This window comes from Grus americana, chromosome 2 (genome assembly GCF_028858705.1).
Source record: "Grus americana isolate bGruAme1 chromosome 2, bGruAme1.mat, whole genome shotgun sequence".
Classification (NCBI taxonomy): Eukaryota; Metazoa; Chordata; class Aves; order Gruiformes; family Gruidae; genus Grus; species Grus americana.
Genome location: NC_072853.1, coordinates 147,696,591 through 147,723,892, shown reverse-complemented (window position 1 = coordinate 147,723,892; position 27,302 = coordinate 147,696,591). Strand labels below are relative to the sequence as shown.

Below are 27,302 nucleotides of genomic sequence, written 5' to 3'. Positions count from 1 at the left end.
GGAGTCCTCCCCCTGAGGAGGAAGGAGCGGCAGAAACGTGTGATGAACTGACCACAACCCCCATGCCCTGTCCCCCTGTGCTGCTGCGGGGGTGGGGAGGAGGGAGAGAAATTGGGAGTGAAGCTGAGCCTGGGAAGATGGGAGGGGTGGGGGGAAGGTGTTTTTTAAGATCTGTTTTTATTTCTCATTTCTTGACTCTGATTTGATTGGTAATAAATTAAATTAATTTCCCCAAGTTGAGTCTGTTTAGCCCGTGACAGTAACTGGTGAGTGATCTCTCCCTGTCCTTATCTCAACCCATGAGCCTTTTGTTATATTTTCTCTCCCCTGTCCTGCTGAGGTGGGGAGTGATAGAGCGGCTTTGGTGGGCGCCTGGGCTCCAGCCAGGGTCAACCCACCACAGTGGAAAATACAATAGTTAATAAGGATGAATGGCAAAAAGATTAAAGTACAAAACTGAAAAGTGGAAACAAGGAAACTCATGAAGCAATAAAAATAATTTTATAATATACTAAGTTAATGACCCAGAGCTTAAACATATTTAATGTTGGAATTTAGACAATCCTTACTGTATAATCTCATCTAGCACTTACATTAAAGAAGTCATTGTTATGTATTGTTGGCTCCAATACTGTTTTCTTTTCTTTTCCAACAGACACTTGTCGGGGGTTAGCCTAGGTAGAATGCATGTGTTTATGTACAGCTGATACCTGAAATCCATCCAAGGAATTTATACAGCTTCCAAGGTGCTCTAAGCAAGTACAGAAATAGAAATAAAAATGGGCAAGCCAATCTGGGCTCATTGACAATCCTTTCTCACTGGCCACAGGGAGAATCACCACAGTTTTGGCTTCCATGTGGCTGCACAGAGGGTGAGTTAAGGCATGGTTTAGGTCAGCATGGCTAGGAAGCCATATAACTTTCCAGAAATCTGGCATATGATTTATCTGTGTTCTGCTTTGTTATCTAGTCTGCTGATACAAAAGCACACATACTGCAAATAAACAAAGACTAGAATAAAATATTGTGCGTACTGGCCAATTAGCTTTCTTATCCACAGGGAAATAATTCACTTAAATCCAAACCTTTCCCACTGCCACCATTTAAAAACAAACAAGCAAAATCTCAACCTCCTGCAGTTTACTGAATTCTGAAGCCTAGCTTAATGACTGATGTTTATTCCTGTAGTAAGTCTGGTGTTGAGATCAATACCGTAACTCTTGTCTGAATCACAAAAACTTGACAGACTTTAAAGGATATGTCAAAGTTCACATATATCTTACAATCCAATATATATTTTTAAAAGAGAAATATTTCTGTACGTTGAAAATATGACTTGCAGACCAGATGCAGACAAAATTATTTAGCTTAAATGTATATGTACTTTTCCCCTAAAGAGTATACAAAAGTCTGTGTGGGAATGGCACATAGTTACTGCTTACCGCTTAGATATGTAGCCTAGTAGCTGATTAGGGCAATAGCAAACATGAAAAGATCCTTCCAGCCGTTGAGAAAAATCCTCTATGTTTGTATGTGCATTTAAAATTAAAATGCATAGAGCTTTTCAGATCAGTCAACACTGCAAAAGCTGGCAAGAAAAGTTCAGAAGTTCTTAATTTAGAGAATTTGCTGCTTTTAGGCAATCCCTTAGCCACCTAGCAACAGCACAAAGGGTGTAATTCTTGGAGACTTAAACTCACACCGGCTGAACAAGACGGAAAATTGTAAATGTGCAAGATATAGCTTGAGGACATTGTGACACCAGGGAGTCTTGTGGGTCAGACTGGGTAGGTCACATGTAGGGTAGGATGTAGTTAGTACAGAATAGAAGACATATGTCTTCCGCAATAACACAGATTCTCAAATACAGATCTCCACCATCCCCACCTTTCCTGCTATCCTCAGCACAGGCCTATCTGCATCACAGTCTTCCTCGCTGCAGCAAAAGTTCAAAACTCTTATCAATATGCTTGACGGTGTATATGTTTTCCAAAAGTCTCCCTCACAACTTTTATGATACATTTTGTGTTGTATTAGACATGCTCAGCCAGTGGCCTCCAGGTACCTCCTACAGAGAGGGCTCTAGTGGTGAGCTGATCCTAGAAAATGAAGTTTTGATATGCAGACATGCAGATGTAATCTTAGGGTATGAGACTACTGGTTTTCACACCAAGTACTGTCTTGTACTTTCATTTAAATTCAGGAAAACTGAATTCTGAAAGAAGATTGTTACTCAAGCTAAGTAAAAGACCTGAACATGGACTGTATTAATTATTGTTTCAGATAATCCAAAACATGTAGAGTAATTTCTGTGCCTATAAATAGATATACCCAAAGATGTGTTTAAATTTCTGTGAACAAAAGACAGTCATGTGAATGTGAAGGAGAGGAAGCTGTAGCACAAGAATCTTTGCAACCCTTGTGTTTATACTTCTTTCATTGGCATGTAATTCTTCAATTGTTCCCTATTTTTATCTCTTTTGAAAAGTATTTATGTGTTTTTACAGCTATTATTTCCTGTTTTGAGCAAAACAGAACAAAAAAATATTGTGATTTAAAGCTTTTCATCTATGTTTCCTATTTCTCAGCAGCTGGAGTGCATAGGAGGAACCCTTCAGGGAACCCTTCATACTTTGGCAAACATCCAATATCCAACATTAATTAACATTCTTCCCTATAAAAATCTCTCATATTATCACTCAACAAGCATCCTCTCCTACAGATACACTTCCCAGATTCTAAGCTTGTCCCTATTGTAGACAAATCTATCTCCTGAATTTTAACTGGAATAATGCTTATAGTTCTGGGGTATAAGTCATTCTAAGATAAAGTTCACTTCACTTAATAATAATAAAAATCTCACTGTGGTTTCCTACACCTTATAGTAACCTTGTTGCACTTTGACTCTGTTTTTAAAGAGTGAATTGAAAATCAAAATAACAATATAGGATGTTTATCAGAGAGGTTGAATGCTTTCGGCATCTTAAGCACTGCTAATAGTAAGTTTTGTAGGGAAAGGAAATCCAGCTGAAGAAAAATTTTTTCCCTTAAGCATTCTTATATGCCCAAGTCATTTTCACTGTATCTGTTAAGTATACTTATTTGCCTATACCCTTCTCAATAAGATTATAGTATCTTCATATTAAAACATCAACTATTTTGATCAGACTCTAAATATAATTCTCACTCTGATCTTGAGAGTTGTAGTGAGGTTGATAATGTACTAAATTCACCCTTTAAAAGGAAACATGCAGTTACCTCTTTTCCTGAAGCTGTGTTAGCTCCTCTCAGCTTCAAAATCTTGCAAGTAAAGGTTGTACATAATGTTCATTAGGCTCTTTGATTTAGAAATTGTCCCAGAAATTCCTTACTGATTTTCTATACAGATAAATGCCTCCTCATTGAGGAAACATGTCATAAAGAGACAATTTGAAAATATCTAGGTCACAGTTTGCTTTCCAGCATGACCATAGATATATGACTATATCTAAACTACATCCTTCCATTATAAGTACTATTCAGATTCTAGCAATAGCTCAATAAGAGATACTTCTTCCATTTGTCAGAGTAATATTTCACCTCAGGAAGTCAGAGAAAGACTATAAGCTACTTGGCTGGTTTCCAGTTTTACAGATATCTTGAGCTTTAGTTTTCCATACAAAAAAAGACCAAAACCCAAGTGTTAAGTGGGAAAGTCTGATTTACATTTGAATCAGGTGCTAGAGATTTCTCCAAAAACATGATCAGAAACATTTAATGTGAAGCCAAACTTTGGTCTGTTTAGTTGTATTTGTTTAGTTGAGTAAGACATCTGGCTTTCAATTATGTGCAGTCAAACTTTAACAGTTACATAGAGACAACCTTGTTTTAGTTTTAGAATAAAGAAACTGAAAAAGACCGAGTCCTTCTGAAATCATTGCATTCAGCAATCAACTGATTCAGACCACTTGCAAGTGAACTTCATGGGATGTCACTGCCTCACTGGAGATGGTGGCAAACTGTTCTATATATTCAATTAGGTTTGACTGTGATAAATGTTATTTGGGGTTTTTTTTATCATTTCTGGGAGTTGCAGACTGCATGAAGCAGCTGGCTCCAGTGTGATAGGGAGCTGACCTCAGGATTATACTATTTTCTGCAAAGAGGAGGAAAAAGAGCAAAGGTCGAAGTAACAGCTAGAAAAAGATCGCCAGTGTATCCATTTGTAAAGAAATAATTGATAATTTGCTCAATGGAAAGGTTCTCACTAGGTAAAACTGATTTGGCCAAATGTATTTACTTTGAAGTCACCTGGTACAAGTGGGAAAAATATTTAAAAAAAATTGTTAGACAAATTTGGCATATTTCTTTCCTTGTGGAAGATCAGTATTTCCTGAATTCTCATATATGAAGAAGTCAATGGATTTTACAATTTTTTTTCAATTTATTTATGTTGTGAAATGATTGGTGAAAGCCCTTAGGTGGTCAGCATCAAAATCAAAAGCTGTTTCATTCCAACTATTATAAAATAAACCAAATGTGTAAGTTTTATGAATCTATGTTTCCATCACATTGCACATTGCACCATAATCCCTAGTGTTTGGGGGTGGGAGGAGAAACAAAGATGCATGCAGGTCATGTGAGATATATCATGACTTGAAGGGAAATCAGTACTCTGGTTCTCCACAACAGCAGCCTTCTAGCTGCAAAAGTATGCAGTTTGGACAGAGAAGTAATAACAGAGGTCCAGGTCTTGGTACAGGGAACAGTAAAAGACAAGGTACAAATTTCAGAAAAACCTTAGGTTCCAAAGGAAGGCCATTATACCTAGATTATATATATGATGATTCTTGTATGATAGTTGTCTCCCTAATGCAGGGAAAAAGAATGGAAAACATTATTTAGTAGTACTTCAATATATAAAATGCAACAAACTCCCAGGTGAGCTCAACTGACCATTTCATATGACTGGCAAAAGCAAACACAAAAGTTGCAAACATGACAAATTTATTTTAAAATTAAAACCCTTGAGAAAAAAATAAATCAATTGTTTTCTAAAAAAAGACTCTAGCATCAGGAATCGTGCATGAAATTTTATTGGGAGCCAGTTCTGTTTGGGTTGCATATATTTGTGTTTGTGTAGCTCTGATTACTACTTTTTCATGAAGTGGAATCAAAAGGCTACTGAAGTGTTCAATTTCCTCTGGTGCATAGTGTTCTCTTACCTCAAACATATTCTTAATAACATCATGTTTGCCTGGTTTTTTTTGGAAAAGGCTATGATGTTAGAAACATGAAAAGCCAAAAAGGAACAGTATTATTGTATGAGGAACAGGCACCTTGATTTCATGAAATATATGAAATAGAAACTTTAGGAAAGAGTTTTCTGCAAGCAAATCTTTAAAGGTGCATTTCCATCAATATACTCTATATTTTCTTTCACAACAAGCTGTGTCTCTGTCCTGGTTTTGGCTGAGATAGAGCTAATTTTCTGTCTAGAGGCCAGTATAGTGCTGTGTTTTGGATTTAGGATGAGAGTAATGTTGATAACACACTGATGTTTTTAGTTGTTGCCAAGTAGTCAAGGACTTTTCAGCTTCTCATGCTGCCCTGCCAATGAGAAGGTGGGGGGCACCCAAGAAGCTGGGAGGGGACACAGCCAGGACAGCTGACCCAAAATGGCCAAACGGATATTGCATACTGTACGACATCATGTTCCGTATACAACTGTTTATTTTTCGTGAACGTATGTTGGCTCATTGTCCTGGTTTTGGATGAGATAGAGTTAATTGTCTAGACGTCAGTATAGCGCTGCGTTTTGGATTTAGTATGAGAATAATGTTCATAACACACTGATGGTTTTAGTTGTTGTTAGGTAGTTGTAGTCTCTACACTAAGTCAAGGACTTTTCAGCTTCTCACGCCCTGCCAGGTGCACAAGAAGCACCAAATATCCAAAGGGATATTACCTACCATAGAACATTATGCTCCGTATATAGCTGGGGAAGCTAGCCGAGAGGTGGAATTCCTACTTGGAAGCAGACTGGGCATTGGATTGTTTTTTTTCCCTTTTCCATGTGGTGAGCACTTGCATTTGTGCATCACTTGTATTATTGTTATTATTGTTATTACTATTATTCTCTTTCTTTGTTATCCTATTAAACTATCTATCTACACCCACGAGTTTTTTTCCGTTCTCCTCCCGATCCCCTTGGAGATGGAGGGGTGAGTGAGCGGCTGCATGGTGCTTAGTTACCTGCTGTGATTAAACCACGACAGTCTTATTTATTCTGGAGAACCGAGAAATTTACTTGTCTTCCCTTTCTCAGTTTTACCCAACTCTGGCAACCTAAATTTCTTTATTTGCCTCAGCATCTTTTTTCAGATGGTACTTGCCTAATGTAAAGATATGAAGAAAACTCCTCTATGCTAGCTGTGTATGTTTGCATATATGTCACCATATAAGAAAATACCTTTGTCTTAATTTCCCAGAACCCAAATCTTAACATAGCATTATTTTCAATGTCTTATCTTTTTGACTACTCATCATGGCTTTTGTTTTTACTCATGGTTACATCCTTGTTCCGTTCTTCTTCCATCTACAATTGCTTTTGCATGACTGCCAGTTTCTTGGGTAGATATATAGGTTCTATGTAGCTTTTACCTATGTCACTTTGTTCAGTAAATCTAAAAGAAAATTCTTAGGAAGGAAGTGAAATCAGTACCTATTTGCTTTGCTTCAACAGTTAATCTGCAGTGATTCAGCAGCTGCTACGTCAGCAATCCTCTCTGTAACCGAGGTGGGAATCTCTGAGAGCGGCAGGGCAAACAGCCGAAATGGAAACTGCCGTCTTCTCCCATTTTAAACCCTCCTTACTCATGAATTGGCTGTGTCTATCTTGTCAGTCTCTAGGGTTTGTATTTCCATCAAATCACAGGCTAGATGCTTCCAAGCATTTTATTTTCTTAGGTGGGAGTACCATTATCACCCCATTTTCATGACATACTGTCTGATATTAAAACAATCCCTCCACTTTTAGATTTTTAAAGATAACTAACACCATGGTTCCTCAAAAATTCAGTAAAACAGTACATGTAAGAGTACATGCAAGGCAAACATGTTTAGAAAAAATCCTCTACATTCCTCACTGGAAAAGATTGCCCAGAGAGGATGTGGAATTTCTATCCTTTGGCACTTATGATATTTGACTGAAAAGGTATTGAACGTGTCTACTGTGGCATTATTTCAAGTTGCATGGCACCTTGTGGGGGTTCTCCTCAAAAATGTATTGTGCTTACCAGAAGTTAGCATTTTGAAGAAAAAATGAGATTGTGAGAAAATGTCTCAACTACCAAAAAAGGATTTTTTTTTTTAATACTACTTTTTATTTTACCACTGGGGATAAAATACTTTATTTGCACATTAAAAAAGACCATTTGTGGTTATAATAATGAGCTCATTTTAAAAATGAGAAGAAGTAAAAAATAGAGGACTAAATAGCCTGTAGCTTTTCTAAGGAGAATAAGCAAAAATCCCCTCCTCTGAACGAATTATTACCCTCTAAAATCAATTCTCTTTTAAAACATAAAAGGGAAAACAATCTTTTTCACTTTTACCATGTAAAGCAAGCAAACAAAATAATTCAGTTTCTATACTTTGGGCCAAATCAGCATTTAGATACATAACTACAAAGATAAACTTAATTAATTACCTATGTATAATGACTCCTCGAAATTCTAATCTCCACAGCTCAGTTAGCTAGATGGTACATCTTCAATGTAATTTAAAAACTGTTTAATGAAGATATATTTCTAATTTATAACATGATTGTTTAATTACAGGCCAGTGAATGTAATTACATTTTCTGCTTAAGCATAGAACCTTCTTACAGCTCAGACATTAATAAAAGCACTGTCATTATACTCTTTAGTATTAGTCAATGGAACTGCTCTGAAATTTGGTATATTACATAGAATGTGTTTGTATAAAATAAAAGGAAAGACAAGCACTGTATTATGTTTATTATATGTGAGTTTTAGTATATTTTAAATGTGAATCTGTTGTATCAATCTTGTCTAGCTGGTATGAGAGTTAAAATTATGTATTAACAGTGTAGTAAAATATTATTTTTCTGTTCTCAGGGTTTGTCTTTCAGCGCTAATACAATCTTTGAAGCCTCACCCTTACATTTCAGTCTGTTACAAACACACTTTTCCCAGCTTGCTTGTTCTCATCAATATCCCTTTTTTCATGTTTCCAGAGGTCTGTGGTATCACTTTTAAAAAAGTAAAATAAACACAAAAAAGCACTGGACAAACAATTGAGGAAAGTACAATCAAAAGAATAATTTTGAAATCAGACTATTGAAATTGCAAATATTCTAGCCATTATTGCTCAAATTATCATGAGTTGCACGTGCTGATTGCCGGCACTAGCCACTTGACTGCACATTCACAACAGAAGGGAAGTCAGTCAGGACAAATAGGAATAACATTTTGTGAAATGAGAGTGGCTGTGGTATTTCAGACTAAAGCTCCATCTAGTCTGGCAGCCAAAGAGGATACCCAAGAAGTAGTGAGAACAAGGTAAACATATTTGACATGTGCCCCAAGTACCTTCCTGACCAATTAGGAGAAGCAAATGCAAATGGCTCTCAAACCTAACTCAGAAGTCAAATACCAGACAAGATCAGGACAGCCACCAAGCTGTGTTTCTTTCAAGAAGTGAGCTAACCATCACCTGTAAAGCACCGTTGCTCTCCATTTGCTCGCAAACTCTTGCTAAGAAGATCCACCACCATATCAACGGTTGCATTCTCAAATACTGTGGCCTCTTACTGATGTTACTACATTTGTTATGCACCAGCTAAGAAAAGCTGGTTTTAGTAGTGTGAACAGAAATGAAAGCAACCTGATATACCAACCCTGTTACCCACTCTGGTATATACGGAAACTTTATCTAGACTTGTATCCACTGTTTTCTTTTCCACCTTGTCTACAGATATCTCTTCATGGAGGGATGTGAGAGCACACCTTCCACCTTCTACTGAACCCTCTTAGTTACATACTACTGAAAGAAAGTCAGGTTGACATCCTAAGTATTCATTTTATATATCTAAGCAACAATAGTGCACACATAAAAATATACAGCATGAAAGAAACTTGATAAATACTAAATGTATAAAATCTGCTCTCAACTTGCAATCTTAGTAGCTTAAGCAGCTACTGCAAATTCACTCTGTTCTGATGCTGACATTAAACTACATGGGGGAGTCCATACAGTTAACCACTTCAACCAGATTGCATTTAAAACACTGAAAATCCCATCCCTTATCACCAACAAAAGTGTTTTCCAGAGACTAGATTATTTTCTATCAATATACCTCAAACTAAAGTAAGATGAGCAGCAATTTCAGTTTTTATAGGAACATGATGGAACCTTGAATCACCTGAAGTTTTGAGACTTGCCCAGACTTTTTTTTTGTTAAACCAAGCTTCTCAGAGAAGGTCAAAGAGATTTTTGAACTCCGGAGTCAGGTTTTATTTTAGAAACTAGAACACAAGCATCTTAGCAGAGGAAGATCAGTGTTAATCATGTAAGAAAAAGTAGAAATAAAAAGATATGTTAAAAAAATTTTCCCCCTTGCCCATTGTGTCACTGAAGAGTATTAGTCAAACTCCATGACTTTTAGGGTCACTGTAATTGACACACAACTACCTCTGGGTATCTAGGAAGACTCTCCTTCTCTGCCACTTCTGTGACAAGGCAGTATCCATATTCTGCTCTTTTCAGGGGTCTCCTTGCTGTCCTACAGGCTTCCTGCACTCTTACACACTCTGCTTTTTCTCCTGACCTACCCTGCAGTCTGGTAGAGCAGTTGCTTTCAAGCGAAGAAGATATCTCCACCCAAATCTATCATCCCTTTTTCAGGAAATATACTCTAAGAACAGAAAACAAACAGGTAAAGAAATGGTATCTTCTCCATGTTAATTTCTAGGGTTTTCATTTTTTTCCCCTAGGAAAACTGGGATACTTCTACATTTTTTGCTGTTTAAGTTACATTTTTATTCCTTCCTTTCTTTCCATGATGCTGACGTGGGATTTTCAAATATCATGCAGAAGCTTATCTTAAAAATGGCTAATTCCCCTGTTATTATAAGTAATTCCTTCAAAATATTATAAAGCCTTGAATGGTATTGATATTGGAATGTTGATCTAGCTATTCCTTTCCTTTTCTTCTCCATTTGCTATTCTCCAGTCACATCCCTTACCGGCAGAGTTTTCAGAAAGCTTTCCACTGTTGGAACATGCACTAGTTTTCTAGTATTCTTGAACAGAGATGACCTATTTCCCCAGCACAAGGACGCACAGCTCTTGGAGTTACGCTAGCCTATCAGGTCATTTTAATTTCTGTGCCTTTGCTCCAATTACCTATGCATTGCATCAGAATTCAGTATCATGTTTCTTACTAAATGCTGAGGGAAAGTATCTTACTTACTATTTTACTATTCCAACTGTCTTTTATTTCTGCGGATAAAGAACACCTGCTAATTTGGTTTCCTTTCGTTTGCAAGTCCTAACATACGTTCAATTGTTATAATTCTCTGGTATCCTTAAAGTCTCAATTACTCCCCCAGTGCCTTGTCCCTACAAGCAATTTTCTTGTTGATCAATGGTTTAATCTACCAATTATAAACTCCCTGGCTATTCCCAATCACTTTATTTTCTGCTGGCTATCCATTCCATTTCATCTGCAACCTTCCCCTATGTTTTTTGTCCCCTTTCTCTCTTTCTGTGTCCCAGGAAGTTTTGAAACAGCCAGCTTAATGAAATTCCAAGCTTCTTACAGAGACCATTCTCTATTCTACAACAGAGGAGATTCTTTGGGAAATCTGCAGGAAATTAACAGTGTTTTCTGAGAGCTAAATCAAAGTACTCTATATGAAAATGCCTGCATTTTCTGAGTATGTTATCACATTTCTTCAACCAGTGAAGGATAAACCTGTCTCGAAAGATACAAATTCTGCAATAACTGAAATTTTGTCAGCCATTTTATTAATGTGAGTTTCCTAGAGACTAGGAGACAAACATTAATGTCTGATCTTGACTAAGATAGATATTCTGACAAAACACTTCTTTAGTAATTTGGCAAACTCTTTGGCAAGATCCACTGAAGTACATGAAGGGCAAAAGTATAATAATGTATAGCATTTCTTTCTTTGCACTTTAAAAAGTCTCCTGTAATTTCCCAGTGGGAAACAGAGTGATATCTTACGTAAATGAATCCCTTCAGATAGCCTGAGACACTTTCTAATGACTTGCACAGTCCACATTGGAATTGCATATATATGTATTTTTTTTTTTTCAGCATAGAGTATTTCCTGAAAAACCAAGCATACGTTTACCCTTTTGTTTGGCATAAGTGGAAAAACATTACCTTCTTTGTCCAAAAATATGCAAAAAAATAACATTATAACAGAAATACATCACAAGTTCAGGTAAAGATGAGAACATGGCCTGCTGTAAATCTTGTCCAAGTTACACAACACCTGCTGCATATAAAGCATCCTTTTCCATAGGAGCATGTGTTGTTAATGTTGATGTGAAACAGGAGACAGAGAAAACTTAAAATGTCAAGCCAACCAGTTGTCTCATATAATAATAGATGAAAGTTAGAGAAAATTCTATCTGATAAATAATATTCTTCTCAAAACTCAACAACTGTAAATAAAAATAGTGTAGACATACAGACACTTTTAAAAATACAATTCTATTAAACATCATTTCAGTCCCTGGGGAACAAAACAGCTCTTTCAACAGCACATTTTCCCAACTTCAGGCACAAATCAATACCCAATGAAACTTACTGGCATAGTGGAATGTCATCTTTGATGATGCATCTTCCTCCATTTTTGCAGTATTCTTCAGGACAAACTGCAAACATAAAAGTTAAAATTATAATTTAATTTTACTCCCCCTCATTATTATATTTGTTGTTGCCTGATTTTCAAAATGGCAGAATATTCACACCTGTCATTTTGGATGCTTAACCCTTCCAAAAACTCTTCCTTTAGACCGTGATTGGGTGATAAAAGCATCAAGTCATAAATACATTGCAGTCAATGGGCTCCTCTTGAGCTTATAGAAATCCTGGTGCTTCACTTGAACAGGCTTATAATTTTTGTCAAGTCAGAGTTTCCTTTGATTCCAGAAATGGAGCTTTTGCTACTTACTCAATTTTCAAACAAATAGGATGGATAAAATAAAAGCCAAAAGAACTGAACTTTTTAATTAGTACCTGTCTATTATTAATAGCTTTTATATAGAGGTGATGAACAGACACTTACTCCTGTGTCACCAACCTTCTTATTAAAGACGTCCAGAATTTTAACACTTAGAATCACATTCCCATAAGAACTAGAGAAATCAGTCTTGAAAAGAGTAAAGGTGTTTAAGTAGAGGGGGATGTCAGTGATATACTATTATCAACTTTTGACATCCCTTAACATGGATTTCCACATCATAACATTTAGTTTTACTGAAGTTTAGTTTTACATCCCTACAGCAAGAAAAACTCAAAATCAAAAATGAACCCCCTCAATCTTCTTTAGTAAGACAAAAACTGGTAAAATACGAATTGGACCTAAAGAATTTTGGATATATGCCACATAAAATTGTTTGCTGAGGCGTATAAACAGTGCTATTCAGTGTGTATACCTCCAGTTTTAAGAATAAATTTTTGAAAGTAAATTACTTAAAAGATCTGCTTTCTGACAAAATAGTGGAAGACTTGTAATTTACTGTCATGCAAGTCTATTAGTTTATGTTCTATATTCTTCTACTTTGAATTAATTTCTGAATATATTTCTTTTAATTTAAAATACTACTTATAAATCAAGTTTACCAAGTAGCTATTCTCTCTGCATTGTAAAATTGGTAATTTTTATTGTTAAATATGACTTCACCTCTCACATTAAAAAAAAAAAAAGTTTAACAAATATATATAATGAACACAATACTGGTGGGCAAATTTCACTCCTAGAGAAACAAGTTGATGCCTCCTACCAAGAAGTGAATATAAAAATTTTAGTATGTGAATAAACATTTAAAATACTATAATGAATTATATTATGACAATACATGCTATAGATTGTGAACATTAATACATAACTTATAATGATTTATAAAACCAGAGAGTTAAATTCTCAGCTAATGCAACTTCACCAAAATCGGGGGGAATACTGGTATCACAGAACTGGCCCAGAGTTCATAACTGGCTTGGGGTAGAACTGCAGTAACTTTGTGTCAATGAATGGGATGCTTTGAATCTAAATCTAATTATTTATATTATTATCTATGTTTTTGCTAGATTTTGTTAATAAAAATCTGATTCAGGCTGGATGTGTACTATTGTTCTGTTCCTACCTTTCTCCATCATTTCCCTATTGCAAATCAAACCTGAATATTGTGGGAAATGCACTGTGCTAAAACAAATGTTATATATCTTGTTTTATTATCCAACCTGCATTTCTGTTACACTTAAAAAAAATCCAAACAAAAAATCCTATTAACTCAGAAATGTGAGTTAAGTGGGTTATTCGATTGGCTAAAATCAAGAGAGTGCCTTAAGTAGTATACTGCAGAGACTTAACTAAGATATTAATTAAGCATATTATTCTCCATCTTTTTCTCACTATTTTATCTGTGTCATACTTTCATCAGGAAAATTCATGCCTGATGTAATTTGATTAAGTTTTAGCAGAGGGAATTCAGTCAAGTTTGAGGACTGCCTGAAGATTCAGTAGGAAATTACTGTACTTTTTTGTTTCAAATGATATTTTTATGCAAACTAAGTACCTGAACAGCTGGACTCATCAAGGCTGAAATCAATGCAGTCTGCAATGCCATCACAACGCTGGGAGATTGTTATACATTGATTAGTTGATGCACATAGCAAAGAACCATTGAAACAATCTTTAATGGCTGAAACAAAAAGTAACATCACAGTTATTATCAGCTATGTTTCTTTTTCTCACTGTTAAAAATCTACCAGAATACTTGATTTGTACTATAGTATATAAACTTGTGTCTGTGTGACCTCTACAAGCTTTCATCTTCAAAGACATACAACTTTACTATTGAGTAGATAAATAAGTAAACAAACACAGAGCACAGATGTTACAGAAGTTGGATTTTCCCATGTTATATTTGTAAAGGAGAGCAGGGTGTATTTATTTAAAATGTTGACAGGGTAAGCTGCTAAACCTCAATGAAAACCCATAAAAAGATATCACAAAACATAATTAACTCTTATTCATAACCTAGTTTTAAAATGATGGAATAATTTTTAAACAGAAACCAAAAAATTGACATTGTATAGTTACCTTCTATTACAAGAAACCAGATACTAAGAGATCGTTAACATATGAAAAATAGAGAAATACTATACTGAAAAATCTAAACTTGCACACCTTTTTCATTCTTGAGTATTCAGTTATATTTTCTATGTTTGTCCAGTAGAATTAGGAGGGGGAAATCTTACTGGAATCACATAAGCCTTCAGGTACTGAATTATCCCTGAGTCACTGATCTACATGATGTACCTGATGGTCTGCAGACTCCTGTAGAGTATAACACCATTATGTCATTTTGTCTCACACAACATTCTCTTATGCTGCCTTAAACTACTGGCTTTTAAGGTTTTTGTTTAGCTAATTTAATCTGAACTCTGTCACCAATACACTAATGCAAATCAGAGGGAACTCTTCTGACTCCATTGGAGTGAAATATATTCACATTAGCTTGAGAGTTTAAAGTGAGAGCAACAATCTAAGAATATTAAAAATACCCCACTGCTCCATCTAAATTTCATAACACTTTCCTGCTCCTGGGTTCAAGAGCCAGTGTACACAGCACTGTACTCCCCAATTGGATGGCCAGGCTGCTGGAAGATATATCTCTTCCACCCTTAGATATACAGGCTCTTTAGGAAGGACAGGCAGGGCAGACAGGGAAGGGGTGTCACCCTCTATGTCAATAACCAGCTGGAGTGCGTGGAGCTCCACCTTGGGATGGAGGAGGAGCCAACCGAGAGCCTATGGGTCAGGATTAAAAGGGAGTGCTGGGGCAGGGGACATCACAGAGGGGATCTGCTACAGGCCACTTGAACAGGGGGACTGAGCAGATGAAGCCCTCTATAGGCAGATAGGAGCAGCCTCATGTTCACAAGCCCTGGTCCTTATGGGGGACTTCAACCACCCCGACATCTGTTGGAGGGACAATGCAGCTGAGCACAAGCAATCAGGAAGTTCCCGGAATGTGTTGATGACAACTTTCTCCCCTGAGTGATAGAGGCGCCCATGAGGAGAGGTGCCATGCTGGACCTTATTCTCACCAATAAGGAGGGCCTGGTAGGGGATGTCAAGCTCAAGGGCAGCCTTGGCTGCAGTGACCATGAAATAGTGGAATTCAAGATCCTCAGGGCAATGAGGAGGGTGCACAGCAAGCTCACTACCCTGGACTTCAGGAGAGCAGACTTTGGCCTCTTCAGGCATCTGCTTGGTAGAGTACCATGGGACAAAGCCCTGGAAGGAAGAGGGGCCCAAGACAGCTGGCTAATGTTCAAGGGTCACCTCCTCCAAGCTCAGGAGCGATGCATCCCAACAAAGAAGGAGTCAGGCAAAAACACCAAGAGGCCCCTGTGGATGAACAAGGAGCTCCTGGGCAAAGTCAAACAAAAAAAGGAAGCCTACAGGGGGTGGAAGCAAGGGCAGGTAGCCTGGGAGGAATACAGAGAAACTGTCCGAGCAGCCAGGGTGCAGGTTAGGAAAGCCAAAGCCCTGAGAGAAATTAGTCTGGCCAGGGATGTCAAGGACAACAAGAAAAGCTTCTATAGGTATTTTAGTGATAAGAGGAGGACGAGGGAAAATGTGGGTCCCTTCCGGAATGAAATGGGTGACCTGGTTACCCAGGATATGGAGAAGGCTGAGGTACTCAATGACTTCTTTGCCTCAGTCTTCACTGGCAAATCCTTGAACCACACTGCCCAGGTCACAGAAGGCAGGGACTGGGAGAATGCAGAACCACCCACTGTAGGAGAAGATCAGGTTTGAGAATATCTAAGGAACCTGAAGGTGCACAAGTCGATGCGACCTGATGATTTGCATCCACGGGTCTTGAGGGAACTGGCGGATGAAGTGGCCAGGCCACTCGCCATCATATTTGAGAAGTCCTGGCAGTCCGGCGAAGTTCCCGCCAACTGGAAAAGGGGGAACATAACCCCCATTTTTAAGAAGGGTAAAAAGGAAGACCCAGGGAACTACAGGCCAGTCCATCTCACCTCTGTGCCTGGAAAAATTATGGAGCAGACCCTCCTGGAGACTATGCTCAGGCACATGGAAAATAAGGAGGTGATTGGTGACAGCCAACACGGCTTCACTAGGGGCAAATCATGCCTGACAAATTTGGTGGCCTTCTATGATGGGGTGACAGCATTGGTGGATAAGGGAAGGGCAGCTGACGTCATCTACCTGGCCTTGTGCAAGGCATTTGGCACAATATCCTTGTGTCTAAATTGGAGACACATGGATTAAACTCGGTGGATAAGGAATTGGCTGGATGGTCGCACTCAAAGAGTTGTGGTCAACGGCTCAATGTCCAAGTGGAGAACAGTGACGAGTGGCGTTCCTCAGGGGTCGGTACTGGGGCCGGCACTGTTCAACATCTTTGTCGGCGACATGGACAGTGGGATCAAGTGGACCCTCAGCAAGTTTGCCAACGACACCAAGCTGTGTGGTGTGGTCGACACGCTGGAGGGAAGGGATGCCATCCAGAGGAACCTTGACAGGCTGGAGAGGTGGGCCTGTGTGAACCTCATGAAGTTCAAAAAGGCCAAGTATAAGAGAGACATGGAGCTGTTGGAGCGAGTCCAGAGGAGGGCCACGAAGCTGATTGGAGGGCTGGAGCACCTCTCCTGTGAGGACAGGGGTTGTTCAGCCTGGAGAAAAGGCGGCTCCAGGTAGACCTAATTGTGGCTTTTCAGTACCTGAAGGGGCCTACAGGAAAGATGGTGAGGGACTGTTTATGAGGGAGTGTAGTGACAGGACAAGGGGTAATGGGTTTAAGCTGAAGGAGGGTCAATTTAGATTAGATGTTAGAAAGAAATTCTTTACTGTTAGAGTGGTGAGGTACTGGAACAGGTTGCCCAGAGACGTTGTGGATGCCCCCTCCCTGGAAGTGTTCAAGGCCAGGTTGGATGGGGCTTTGGGCAACGTGGTCTAGTGGAGGGTGTCCCTGCCCACAGCAGGGGGGTTGGAACTAGATGATCTTTGAGGTCCCTTCCAACCCAAACCATTCTATGATTCTGTGATTCCTTTTCTGCTCTCCATTCCCTTGACCACTCAGTCTGGCTGAACAGGTTGTGGCAGGCTGAAAAAAACCAACAGATTTCAGCATCACTCCACATTTGTAATATATCCTACCATCTATCTTTTATAATCTTCAGCTTTCCCGAAAGTAACTGACAGTGTCGTGCCGTCTGCTGCATTTTCTTAACCAATACTTATTTTGTTTGCAATCAGATCCAAATCCTGGACACCCTTTGCAATTTGGGATGATGTCCCAATGGTATTTGAACCAGTTTTATAAGTGGTAATTTGCACACAAATACCCAGTCTGTAAACATAATTACATAATTACATGTTCAGACTAGAACTTCAACAGAAAAAAGGTTGGAAATTTGACATAAAACATATTCTTCTTATATGCTTAAGACCTTTTTTCCTGTGCGTCTTTTTTGAGGATGCTATAAACTATGTGGATATAGAGTACTGCTTGTGGCTTGTCATACATGTCATGACTAATATGGAGATTCATTTCCTGAACTCTGACTTGCATTGAGGGTTGTGGTAAGAAAAGAAAATCTCATTTAGGCCTTTATTATTTCCCCTAGTCCTGGGCTGGCTGTTGGACTCATACCTGAGGATAAAACATAAGAATTTCTAATTATTTTTGGTCCATTTATATCTGTTGATCATCAAGGTGATTTTGACATGTCCCTTTTCCTTGATCAAGCTTATTGCACTGAGATTTTATGCCGCTTACAGAGGGAACATAGCAATGGATCTGACTGCTGAATACTTTGCACAGATTCAGCATTTAAGACAGAAAGGACAATGACACTAAGTTATTGGTGCCACGGTAAAGAATGTTAAAAGGATATTTAAAAAATAATGTTATTTCTCTTATTGCATTGAAACTACAATTAATATTGCTTACTGTTAGCACAGTAAGCTACAAGTAGCCTCAGATTTCCCCAACTAGTTATTCTTTACTTTCATGAGAGGTCTTCAAGTGTTTTGGGGATAAAGACATTAAATGGAGGCATTAACAACAGTGAAGACACAAAAATGAAAATATTATCTTTTTGCCTGTATTTCATTTCCTGGGACCAAATTAAATCTATAGAAATTATAAAAATATCACAATCCCTTTGAAAATATATTATTTTTAATATTTACTAGGTATTTTGAATTTACCAGGACCTCAACAGATACATTTTAGTGCACTACAGAAAACTGAGAAATCATTTTTATTCATTGCTATTAGCACTTCAGTCAGATAGAGTTGGGGCCTGTGGAAAAGTAATGTATATACCCTGTTGGTGCTAATATATTTGCTTTACATCTTTACCATTGTAATCAGGCAATTTAAAAGGAAATTAAAAAATTAGATTAAATAGATAAGATAAAGTACCCCTCACTAAAATTGACAGCGAGAAGAGGGCTGGCCAAGTATAACATCTATGACTGGGAAACAATTCCAAGATTTTCTTGTTAAAAGCAGCAAGTCATAAAATTCAGCACATTAGTAGGTATAAAGCAGTATTAAAATAATACTGTACAACCTAAATGCTGAGTGAACTCTGCGGGAAATTCTGTCTGCATAAATCTCTAAGTCATGCACAAAAACATTTCTGTGGTAGAAACTGTGGTTGTAGCAGAGATCTGACTAATGCATTTTTTTGTTTGTTTTTCTTTGTCCTGGCGTTCTTTTGGGTTTTATACTTAGTCTCTGCAAGACGCATTTTGACAACTGGTCTTCATCCCAGAAGAAAACTTTCTCTGATGAATTCCTGAATTCAGAAGCCAGAACATTTTTGACCATCTATTGTTACACAGAAATGAACAAAACTGCTAAGGGACGTGGTGTACACAAAATGGAAGGTACCATTAATTCCTGAACTGAAATTTTCTAAAATCAGCAGGAAGAATTGATCGTGCCAAAGGAAAACAAACAAACAAAACCCACAAAACTTTGCTTTTTAAATCCTACACTGTGTTCATAGCTACTTAGAAAAAAATTTCAATTTCATTGTAAAATCTATCAAAAAACCCTCCACTCCCAATCTGTGGTGTTATTATAGTACACAGAGGCTGGTGTTACTAGCACAGCAATCAATTTTATAATTATGCAAATATTTCAGTGAAATAAACAAACTTGTGAGACAGTCACTTTTTCCCCTCTCTGAATTTTCTGTTGACAAACTTACATGGCATTTCACGTGTTAAAACTAGAGAGCTAGAGACGAAATGCTGCACTGTCATGGCATATACATTTTGATGGGAGAACAAATTGTGGCAGTAATCAGCTTTCCACTGATTCCATTCCAGACTACCACTAACCGCTTACCTTTTGCTTTGCCCTGCAACCAGTATCTTCTTCAGAGAAGAAACGTGAGTTGCTGCTTCTGTATTCCTACCTTGTATTGTAAAAATTTACATTTATATAGTAAAAGCTGAATTTTAGAGTAACAGTGTGATTACAGATTTGACTAAGTTTCCATCCAACTCAGAATCCCAAGGAGTGCAATATTTATGGAGAATTTTTGTTCTTTGAATAGACCAGGACTTAATTTCCCCTCATTCCCTGGGCATTGCTTAGAAGTCAAAGGCACTGGAACAATATCTCTGTTGTTTGGGGAATACCGATACTTGTGGAAATCTTATGGCCTAGGATTTTGGGATTTTAGAAGAACACGTCAGCTGCTGTGGTCTTGGGTTGGAATGTACATGTACTTGGATACAGCAGATAGGTCTCTGATAGAGGACAAATGAGGAGGCAGGACTGAATGAAGATTTAAGAAGAGAGATTTATTTGAACTTAGGGGCATCCAGAATTTAAGGTAAGAGATATCCCTCAAATCATGCCTTTTGCAACAAAACCACAGAGTCCACTTCTAAATAAAAGTGCCTAGAAAGGCATGCACAGATAGTCTGCAAAGCTCATGCCAGTTTTATAGAGACATTTTGTAAAAGAAATGGCAAGTGCAATGGCCTGCATATATGATACAAATTACTAAAGAACTTGAACTTCTAGCCCACTGGAAACTGGTATTTTACTAATTGTTTTGGTTATGATAAGGATGAATAATAAAATGTTAAAAAACTTTAGCAGAATGGAAAGTTTAGGAAGAAATGTTTTAATATATAAAAAAGCCTCTTTTTTTGTTCTATGTAGATAATTATTTTGACCTTCCTGAAATGAAACATTTGGTCTCGGTTCATCTATCAATAATGAAATATATTGAAATGGGCAGACACTCACTTTTGTGACTATCTGAAACTTCATAGTACCTCATTGCAGTTACAGAGTTCAAAGCCTGTTATCCTTGCATTTTTCTTGTGAACCCTTTTCCTCGATCAGGGCAGAGATTGCTGCTGCTGCATGAACAGACTGGATTTCAAAATCCTTGAAAGACCAGGATTGCCTTGAATGTTACTGACTTACACAACTGCAATCTCTATTTGTCATACTGTGATCAGAGATGAGGCAATGCAAATGCAGCTGACTGATCTATGGAAAAATTGGAAATGCTTCCAATTATTAACAGAAATACAATACAAATGATTTTAAGCATTTATCCAAGTTGATACCCAGGGAATAAGAATGCTTAAGCAGAACTATTTGCAAATGTAGAGTATCTCTCCAGGTAACACATTATATGGGATAGAAATAATATTTTTTCTTGATGAAGGTGTAGTGAATTTTACACTATATTTCATTAGATTGTTGTTTTTTTTCACATCACTGTTTTAGGAAAGTAAGTTAGCATGGCCTTAACTATAGCAATGACAATAACTTACGGCAGCCAACTTCATCTTCATTAAGGTGGCAGTCAGGCACACCATCACATTTCAGGAGGGATGGGATACAGCCTTTGGAAGGACACAGGAACTCTGTTTGCTTGCAGGAGCCTGGAGACGTGGTGGTAGGCGTCTCTGTGGGGCAGTTCATTTCATCACTTCCATCCATGCAATCTGCAGCCCCATTGCATTTTGCAGCGAGGGGCAAACACTGCTGCACGTATGCACATGTGAACTGGTCACTCCTGCAAGTTGGAGGGTGTGGATCAGCTGAACCTACAAGAAAAAAAAAGGAATATTTATTGATTCTCTTCTTTCAGGTCGTCTATACTGCCTTTAAGATGTACATAGGGACTGCTGCAAAGGCACCTGCTTTTGATTACTAAACTAAAAAAAACCCAAACAAACCCCCCCACCAACTTGTATAAAACCACAGCTCCCAAGTACAGAACACACTATTAAAAACACTTTCCCATTTTCAGCATTTGTTTTGATCCTATTGTTGCTTGTGCCATGTACATGTAGAGGGTTAATAACCAAAGTATCAATGAAATTTTTATTTCAGGAAAGGGTCAAAAAGTATTCTTGACAGCCCTGAAGTTATATTCTTCCTCTACTTGTATATTGAATGGGTGAACAAAAATCAAAGAAAGACTATGTAAGTCTGGATCTACAAGGAACTCATTTCATGGAAAGCTGTTATCCATGGTAAGGTCTGAACCCTCAGCAGAGTAAGAAAAAGACTTTCATAAAATAACAACAAAGATTTTTTACTGACATAGTTTATTGTCACTCTGATTCTATAGCTTAGTTTGATGTGATAGAGAATTAAATCAAAGAAAGTACTAGATAAAATTTCCAGGGTACAACTGAAAAAAATTGCATTTTTAATTTTCAGACGTTAAATAATTCAAACAGCTGACAAAAGAAGAAATATCCCATGCTTACTTACATTTCTGGAAAAAATACTGGAAAAAACTTTCTGTGACCACTTATACAAATAAATATTCCTCTGACACTCAAGTCACTCTTTCTTCCTATGAAAATCATTGCAACTGAATTTTACCAGTAGAAGCATCAGAACTATTTGTAGAAACTGAATTCTCAGAAGCCGGTTATGCTGATGCTGTGTTCTTTGCACCAACAGTGTCTCTCATGGGTGCAATGTGATGGATTCCTGTAATTTTTATTTTATGTGCACGGAAAATAGAAAAATCTCCAGAATTTAACTCTATGTATTTAACCTATTCTCGGTCAATTTGCAGCAGGTGAGTAAAGAAAATAATATTCTGATTGTTAGAGATAAGGAAAGGCAAATTAATGTCACCACCCCTGTAAAAGACAGGAGGAGTTTGGCTGTTGACTTGGGCTGAAGCAGAGCAGATCAAGTGCAGAAGTTCATGGGTGGGTTTTAGCTTGCCTTTTGAAATGATGCAAGAATTGCTCTCTGACCACAGAAGTCAAATGTTACTGATGCATTAAGGCATGACACACTGTAAGGGAATACATGGATTTTGGCATTATTTTACTACTTTATAGCCACTGGGCATAGCAGTATGTTCGTGTGTTCTGTGATGCCAGGCTGGAGTTATATAGCTGGGAGAACTTTGCTGAAACATGCTCAGTTTCTAAAATACCCGCATCATGAATAACAATAGCATTTTGTACAAAAAAATGAACTGCTAATGCATTCAGATAAACAGAACACTAATAGTATTTCACCATCTGGTTGCTTGCGAGACAGTGACAAGGAAAAAGAGCTCAAACTGCTGTCTAACATTGACCTTTGCTAGCTTAGTAATTTTTTATTTTCCTACTGACATCATGTCAGAAAATCATAATTGAAAAGCTTCATACAATAGAATACTCCTGACATCATTTCATACTGTGAGTGTTGTTAAATTCTATCATGCTACTAGAAAAATGTATTTCATACACTGGACATAAGCTAAACATAAAACAGCAATAATAGGTTCTGACACAGTGAAAATAATAAGCTACTGATCTTTTGGCTTGTTTGTATTCAGAATTACAGCATAAATACCTCAAAGACATGTCCTTTTAAATGGGATGGAAAAGATTGCATTTTCATTATATGTGTTTTATAAATGTGTTAGTCTCAAAAAATTATTTTAATTTATGCTACTTCAAAAGGCTTATGAAAGGCTTTAGATGGATGATTATAGACATTTGAATCACATAGTGAATTTATTTTTGGACAAATTAAAAGTATTCTAGATTTTGCATTTTTTTTTCTACTTTGTTCCCATATTTTATCAGATGATTAATAATAGTAGCACATACAGATGTTAGAATTGAGTATACAAGGCCATGATTCTGCCAAGATACAGGGAAATGTATGGAAAGTCTTTGGGAGAACATATTTCTCTCTCTTTATTGATACAAACCCGGTACTTTTAAAATTGGAGCAAATCTTATGCAATGGATTTTTAAAGAAATGAATTATTTTCTATTTTTAGTTTGCATTGCTCTGGAAACAAAAAAAAAAAAGGTATGATTATACTAGAAAGCACTTTTCCCCCCCCCCACCCCCCTTCTGTTACTTCTGACCCTTTTCCTCACAGTGCCCAGGGGGCATTTAGGCAGTGAAAATGACTTAAGCTGCTGTCAGTTCCACTTAGGCAGGCACTTTTGTCCTTGCGTACTCCTGTTTTAGTTTTTCTGTGTTTGTTCTGGTGCAGTGAAAATTAACCCCACACAGTTCCAATGCATTTGACTTTACTATGGCCATTTGTTTATGTTACAGGAAAGATTGCGTTTATAGCACATCTGTGAGCATTTTTGTCCCAGTTTAATTCCCTATACCTGTCATATTCATGATGTGTTTGCTAATAGGTTTCTACTCAACTTTTTTCAGAGAAAAAAAAAAGAAAAAAAGAAATCCCCTCTTAAATTCAATAATGCTTGAATATGTTGCTTGTTATGAATCTGGTCTTGAGTGCTAAACTATCTTTGGGCTTTTGTGTCACTGATCAGTTTACCTTATGGTCCCAATCAGATAAAGTGCTTATGCATGTAAATGAGCCCATACTCAATTCAGTAGTTAGGCAAATGCTTGAATGCTTCATTGAATGGGGGATTAGTTGTTGTTGTTGTTTATTATTATTATTGTTGTTGTTGTTGTTGTTTTTGTTATTATTGATTCCCTATTGTTGCTAGAAAATAACGGGTAGAAAGAAGGTCTTCCTGACTTGCATGCCAATTATTTCAGAGCATGCAGTATTCACTGAGGCCAGTGAAGATGTCTCCAATTTCTACTAGAGGTTAAGTTAGGGGTAAGGTTAACCAGGGGTCTTGCTGAGGTCTGGTTTATGTTTTCAGTACATTAATAAAAATCCAAAGCAGTACTCTGAAATTAGCAAAATCATTTTAGATCAGAACAATAAATGAGACTATACCTCAAAGACTGTAAGAATGTCACCTTGCTTATTAACTCACATTATGTATTAATTAGTTCACATCTGTTTGGTTTCAGATGCAATAGGAAAATTGTGCTCTGGATGACATTATATAAAATATTATGATTGCTGTGATCTGCCAAAACTGAACTCCCAAGTTCAATCTATTTACTTTATATAAAGTAAGTTATAGATGCTTTTCTTAATTATAAATTAAATATGCCTGGTAAAATTTTTGAAAATTTATAAAACATTCATTTATATATAGCTAACATTTAAAACCGAGTAATTAGGAATATGCAAATCTAGCAAATCATTAACTAATTCCAACCGAAAAGAAATCTCAAGCAACATGCTAATGCAAACCTAATTGCTTGCATACAAAGTTACTACCTATGTAATTATTTATATTAAGCTCATCATTGCAGTAGCTGCTACTGAGGTTTCATTCTAAGGAGTGGCAATATTCATTCTGTTTCCTTGCCCCTGGGAATAATTGAATAACATGTTAACACTGCAACGTGGTTTGCGGTGAAAAATGAGCTGGCACTAACGAGAGACTCAGCATAAACACCCGCCATTGTCCCGAGGTACACAGTGCTATACTCACCCGATTCAGCCATAGAAGCTAAATTTATGCATATACATGAATCTTATATCCACTCTTGTGGATATATATGAAGGCTATGTAAACAGCAAAAGCTGAAGTGTGTTTTTTCAATGTGAATCGCACTATTCGTTTGTGGCCCGTGGGCCATTTCGGTCACTTCAAATTGGGGATTCATCGATTGCCTAATACTGACATGCCAAAAAATGTTTCCCTCACCTTCTTCCAAATGCAGAAAAGATGTTCCCAACTCTGCACTCATCCTTTGAGTGTTGTGTGGCTCTCATTTTCAAACCACATTCAGGAGTGGAGGGGATATTGTACAGGTTACTTTATAAAAAAGCAGTATCTATTTGAAGTTCTTAAAGAATCTGGAGATAAATCTACTGAAAATGATGTGTTCGAAGGAACACAGGATAAAAGCTTAGCTTTCTGTATCCAGGCTGCATGATCACTGAAAAGCAGGAATGGAGATCCTCAGGAATACATTCAGTGTTTGCACACAGATGAAAAGCAAACTAATCAAAAACAATTTCAGAGAAAATAACCTCTGCTCTGCTGAACACAGAGTCTAGATTCAGATTTGCATGATAAACAGTAGCAATTGGTGATGTTCTATTACAGCTAAAGGAATCGTGGCTTTTTTAAGCAGCAAGCTGAGGACATGTCCTTATTTATTTTACTTTGCACTCAGTGTTTCATTTTACACTTATTTTTGCCTTGGTAAATAACCAAAATTGAAGAAAGGATTTAAAAATGTGCATATAACATCTACGTGTACATCATAAAAAGACATTTTAATTACAAAGACATTTTAATTACATCCTAAAAAATGACATTTTATTTTGGTCCTAAATCCTTTGTGAAACCTACTCCTGTAGCTGTGCTGGGTGAGTTATGACCTAAGGACCAAGAAGTGCTCCCCTCCAAGCATCCTTACACTTTGAAGAGAAATTAGGTAGTTGAGGTAGATATGAAAAAGCAAAAAGCAGACCAGTGTGTAAAGCAAACAAAATTTGGTATGTACTGCTTCATGAACTGCAATAACTACAGCTGAATATACCCGTATTTCATTGTTGTCAGATAAAACGAGTACTTCTAGACACATTTTTATTTCAATTTGCTAACCATCGAAACATTTGTTACACTAAATAGAGCTCATGAGCCGATGATTTGGGAGGCTCCTTTACAGTATGAAAAGTGTTAAGTCAATAAGTGCTCATCGTCAAGGACATAATTACATATTTGTGGGATAGGGATTTGTTAAAGGCTTACTGTTGTTTGATGAACATTTTCTGTACACACATGCTTTGTTGTGCTATTGTCTTTGTCATCCATGGAGCATACTGATCCTGTTTCCGGACTGGCTTCCCAGGTCGGCACTGTAAACATTTTGCCCATGAATCACAGGGATTCAGTCAGAGGAAACCACAGAACCACTATTACCCAAATGCTAATATAAAATAAATGTTTGTGTTACACAGTCATTAGCACAGCCAGATACACATAAACATGCTTAATTTGAATGAAGGAACACCTCCATCCTATCCGTCTTTTCTACCTTTCTTGGTCAGATAGCAGGATCTCTGGTGCAGAGTAGGGCTCCATTTATATTTATATAGCACCTGTAACAGTGAATTCTAATTAAGAGTAGTAGACGTTGGCATTAAAGCCAACACTAGGAAGCATGAAATAAAGTTACCACAAGCTATTACACAGCATTAACTGAGTTGTATCAGAGCTTGCTCTAAAGCCCATTTAGGTAAATGGGAAGACGCATTGATTTTAATGGGCCTTGCATCAGACCCTTTAAAACTAACAACCTGTCTGATATATTTGCATAAGTAATTTTCCTACTAAATCTAATAAAAATAGCGGATCTATTAACTGTAGCTAAAAGAGGTCAAAAATAACCCTCTCCAACAGTTTTCATTAGACAAGAGTATAAATTAATTACAGGTCCAATCCAATGTATTAATTAGGTTGAAATAAGTGGCAGTCCTCACTTTCACTTCAGTAAACGTTGGATCAGGGCATGAAATCAGACCAGTCAAGGTGGCTGCAAAGAAATAATCGTGTTTAAAAAAATTAACCAGACTCAAACACTTTAACAATCTGTCTGTGAGTCTTTATCAGTGTCAATAAAACTTCTGC

General features: G+C 37.3%; 1 protein-coding gene across 1 annotated transcript in view; it reads right to left on the bottom strand.

Moving 5' to 3' along the window:
- Positions 1-27,302, bottom strand: part of MALRD1 (MAM and LDL receptor class A domain containing 1) — a 280,047-nt gene that overhangs the window by 38,157 nt on the left and 214,588 nt on the right. The window contains exons 33-35 of the mRNA XM_054818588.1: positions 21,123-21,398; positions 13,837-13,962; positions 11,847-11,913 (exon numbers count right to left, since the gene is read on the bottom strand). Of these exons, the coding sequence (XP_054674563.1) occupies positions 11,847-11,913; positions 13,837-13,962; positions 21,123-21,398 (469 nt within the window). The remainder of the gene's footprint in view (positions 1-11,846; positions 11,914-13,836; positions 13,963-21,122; positions 21,399-27,302) is intronic.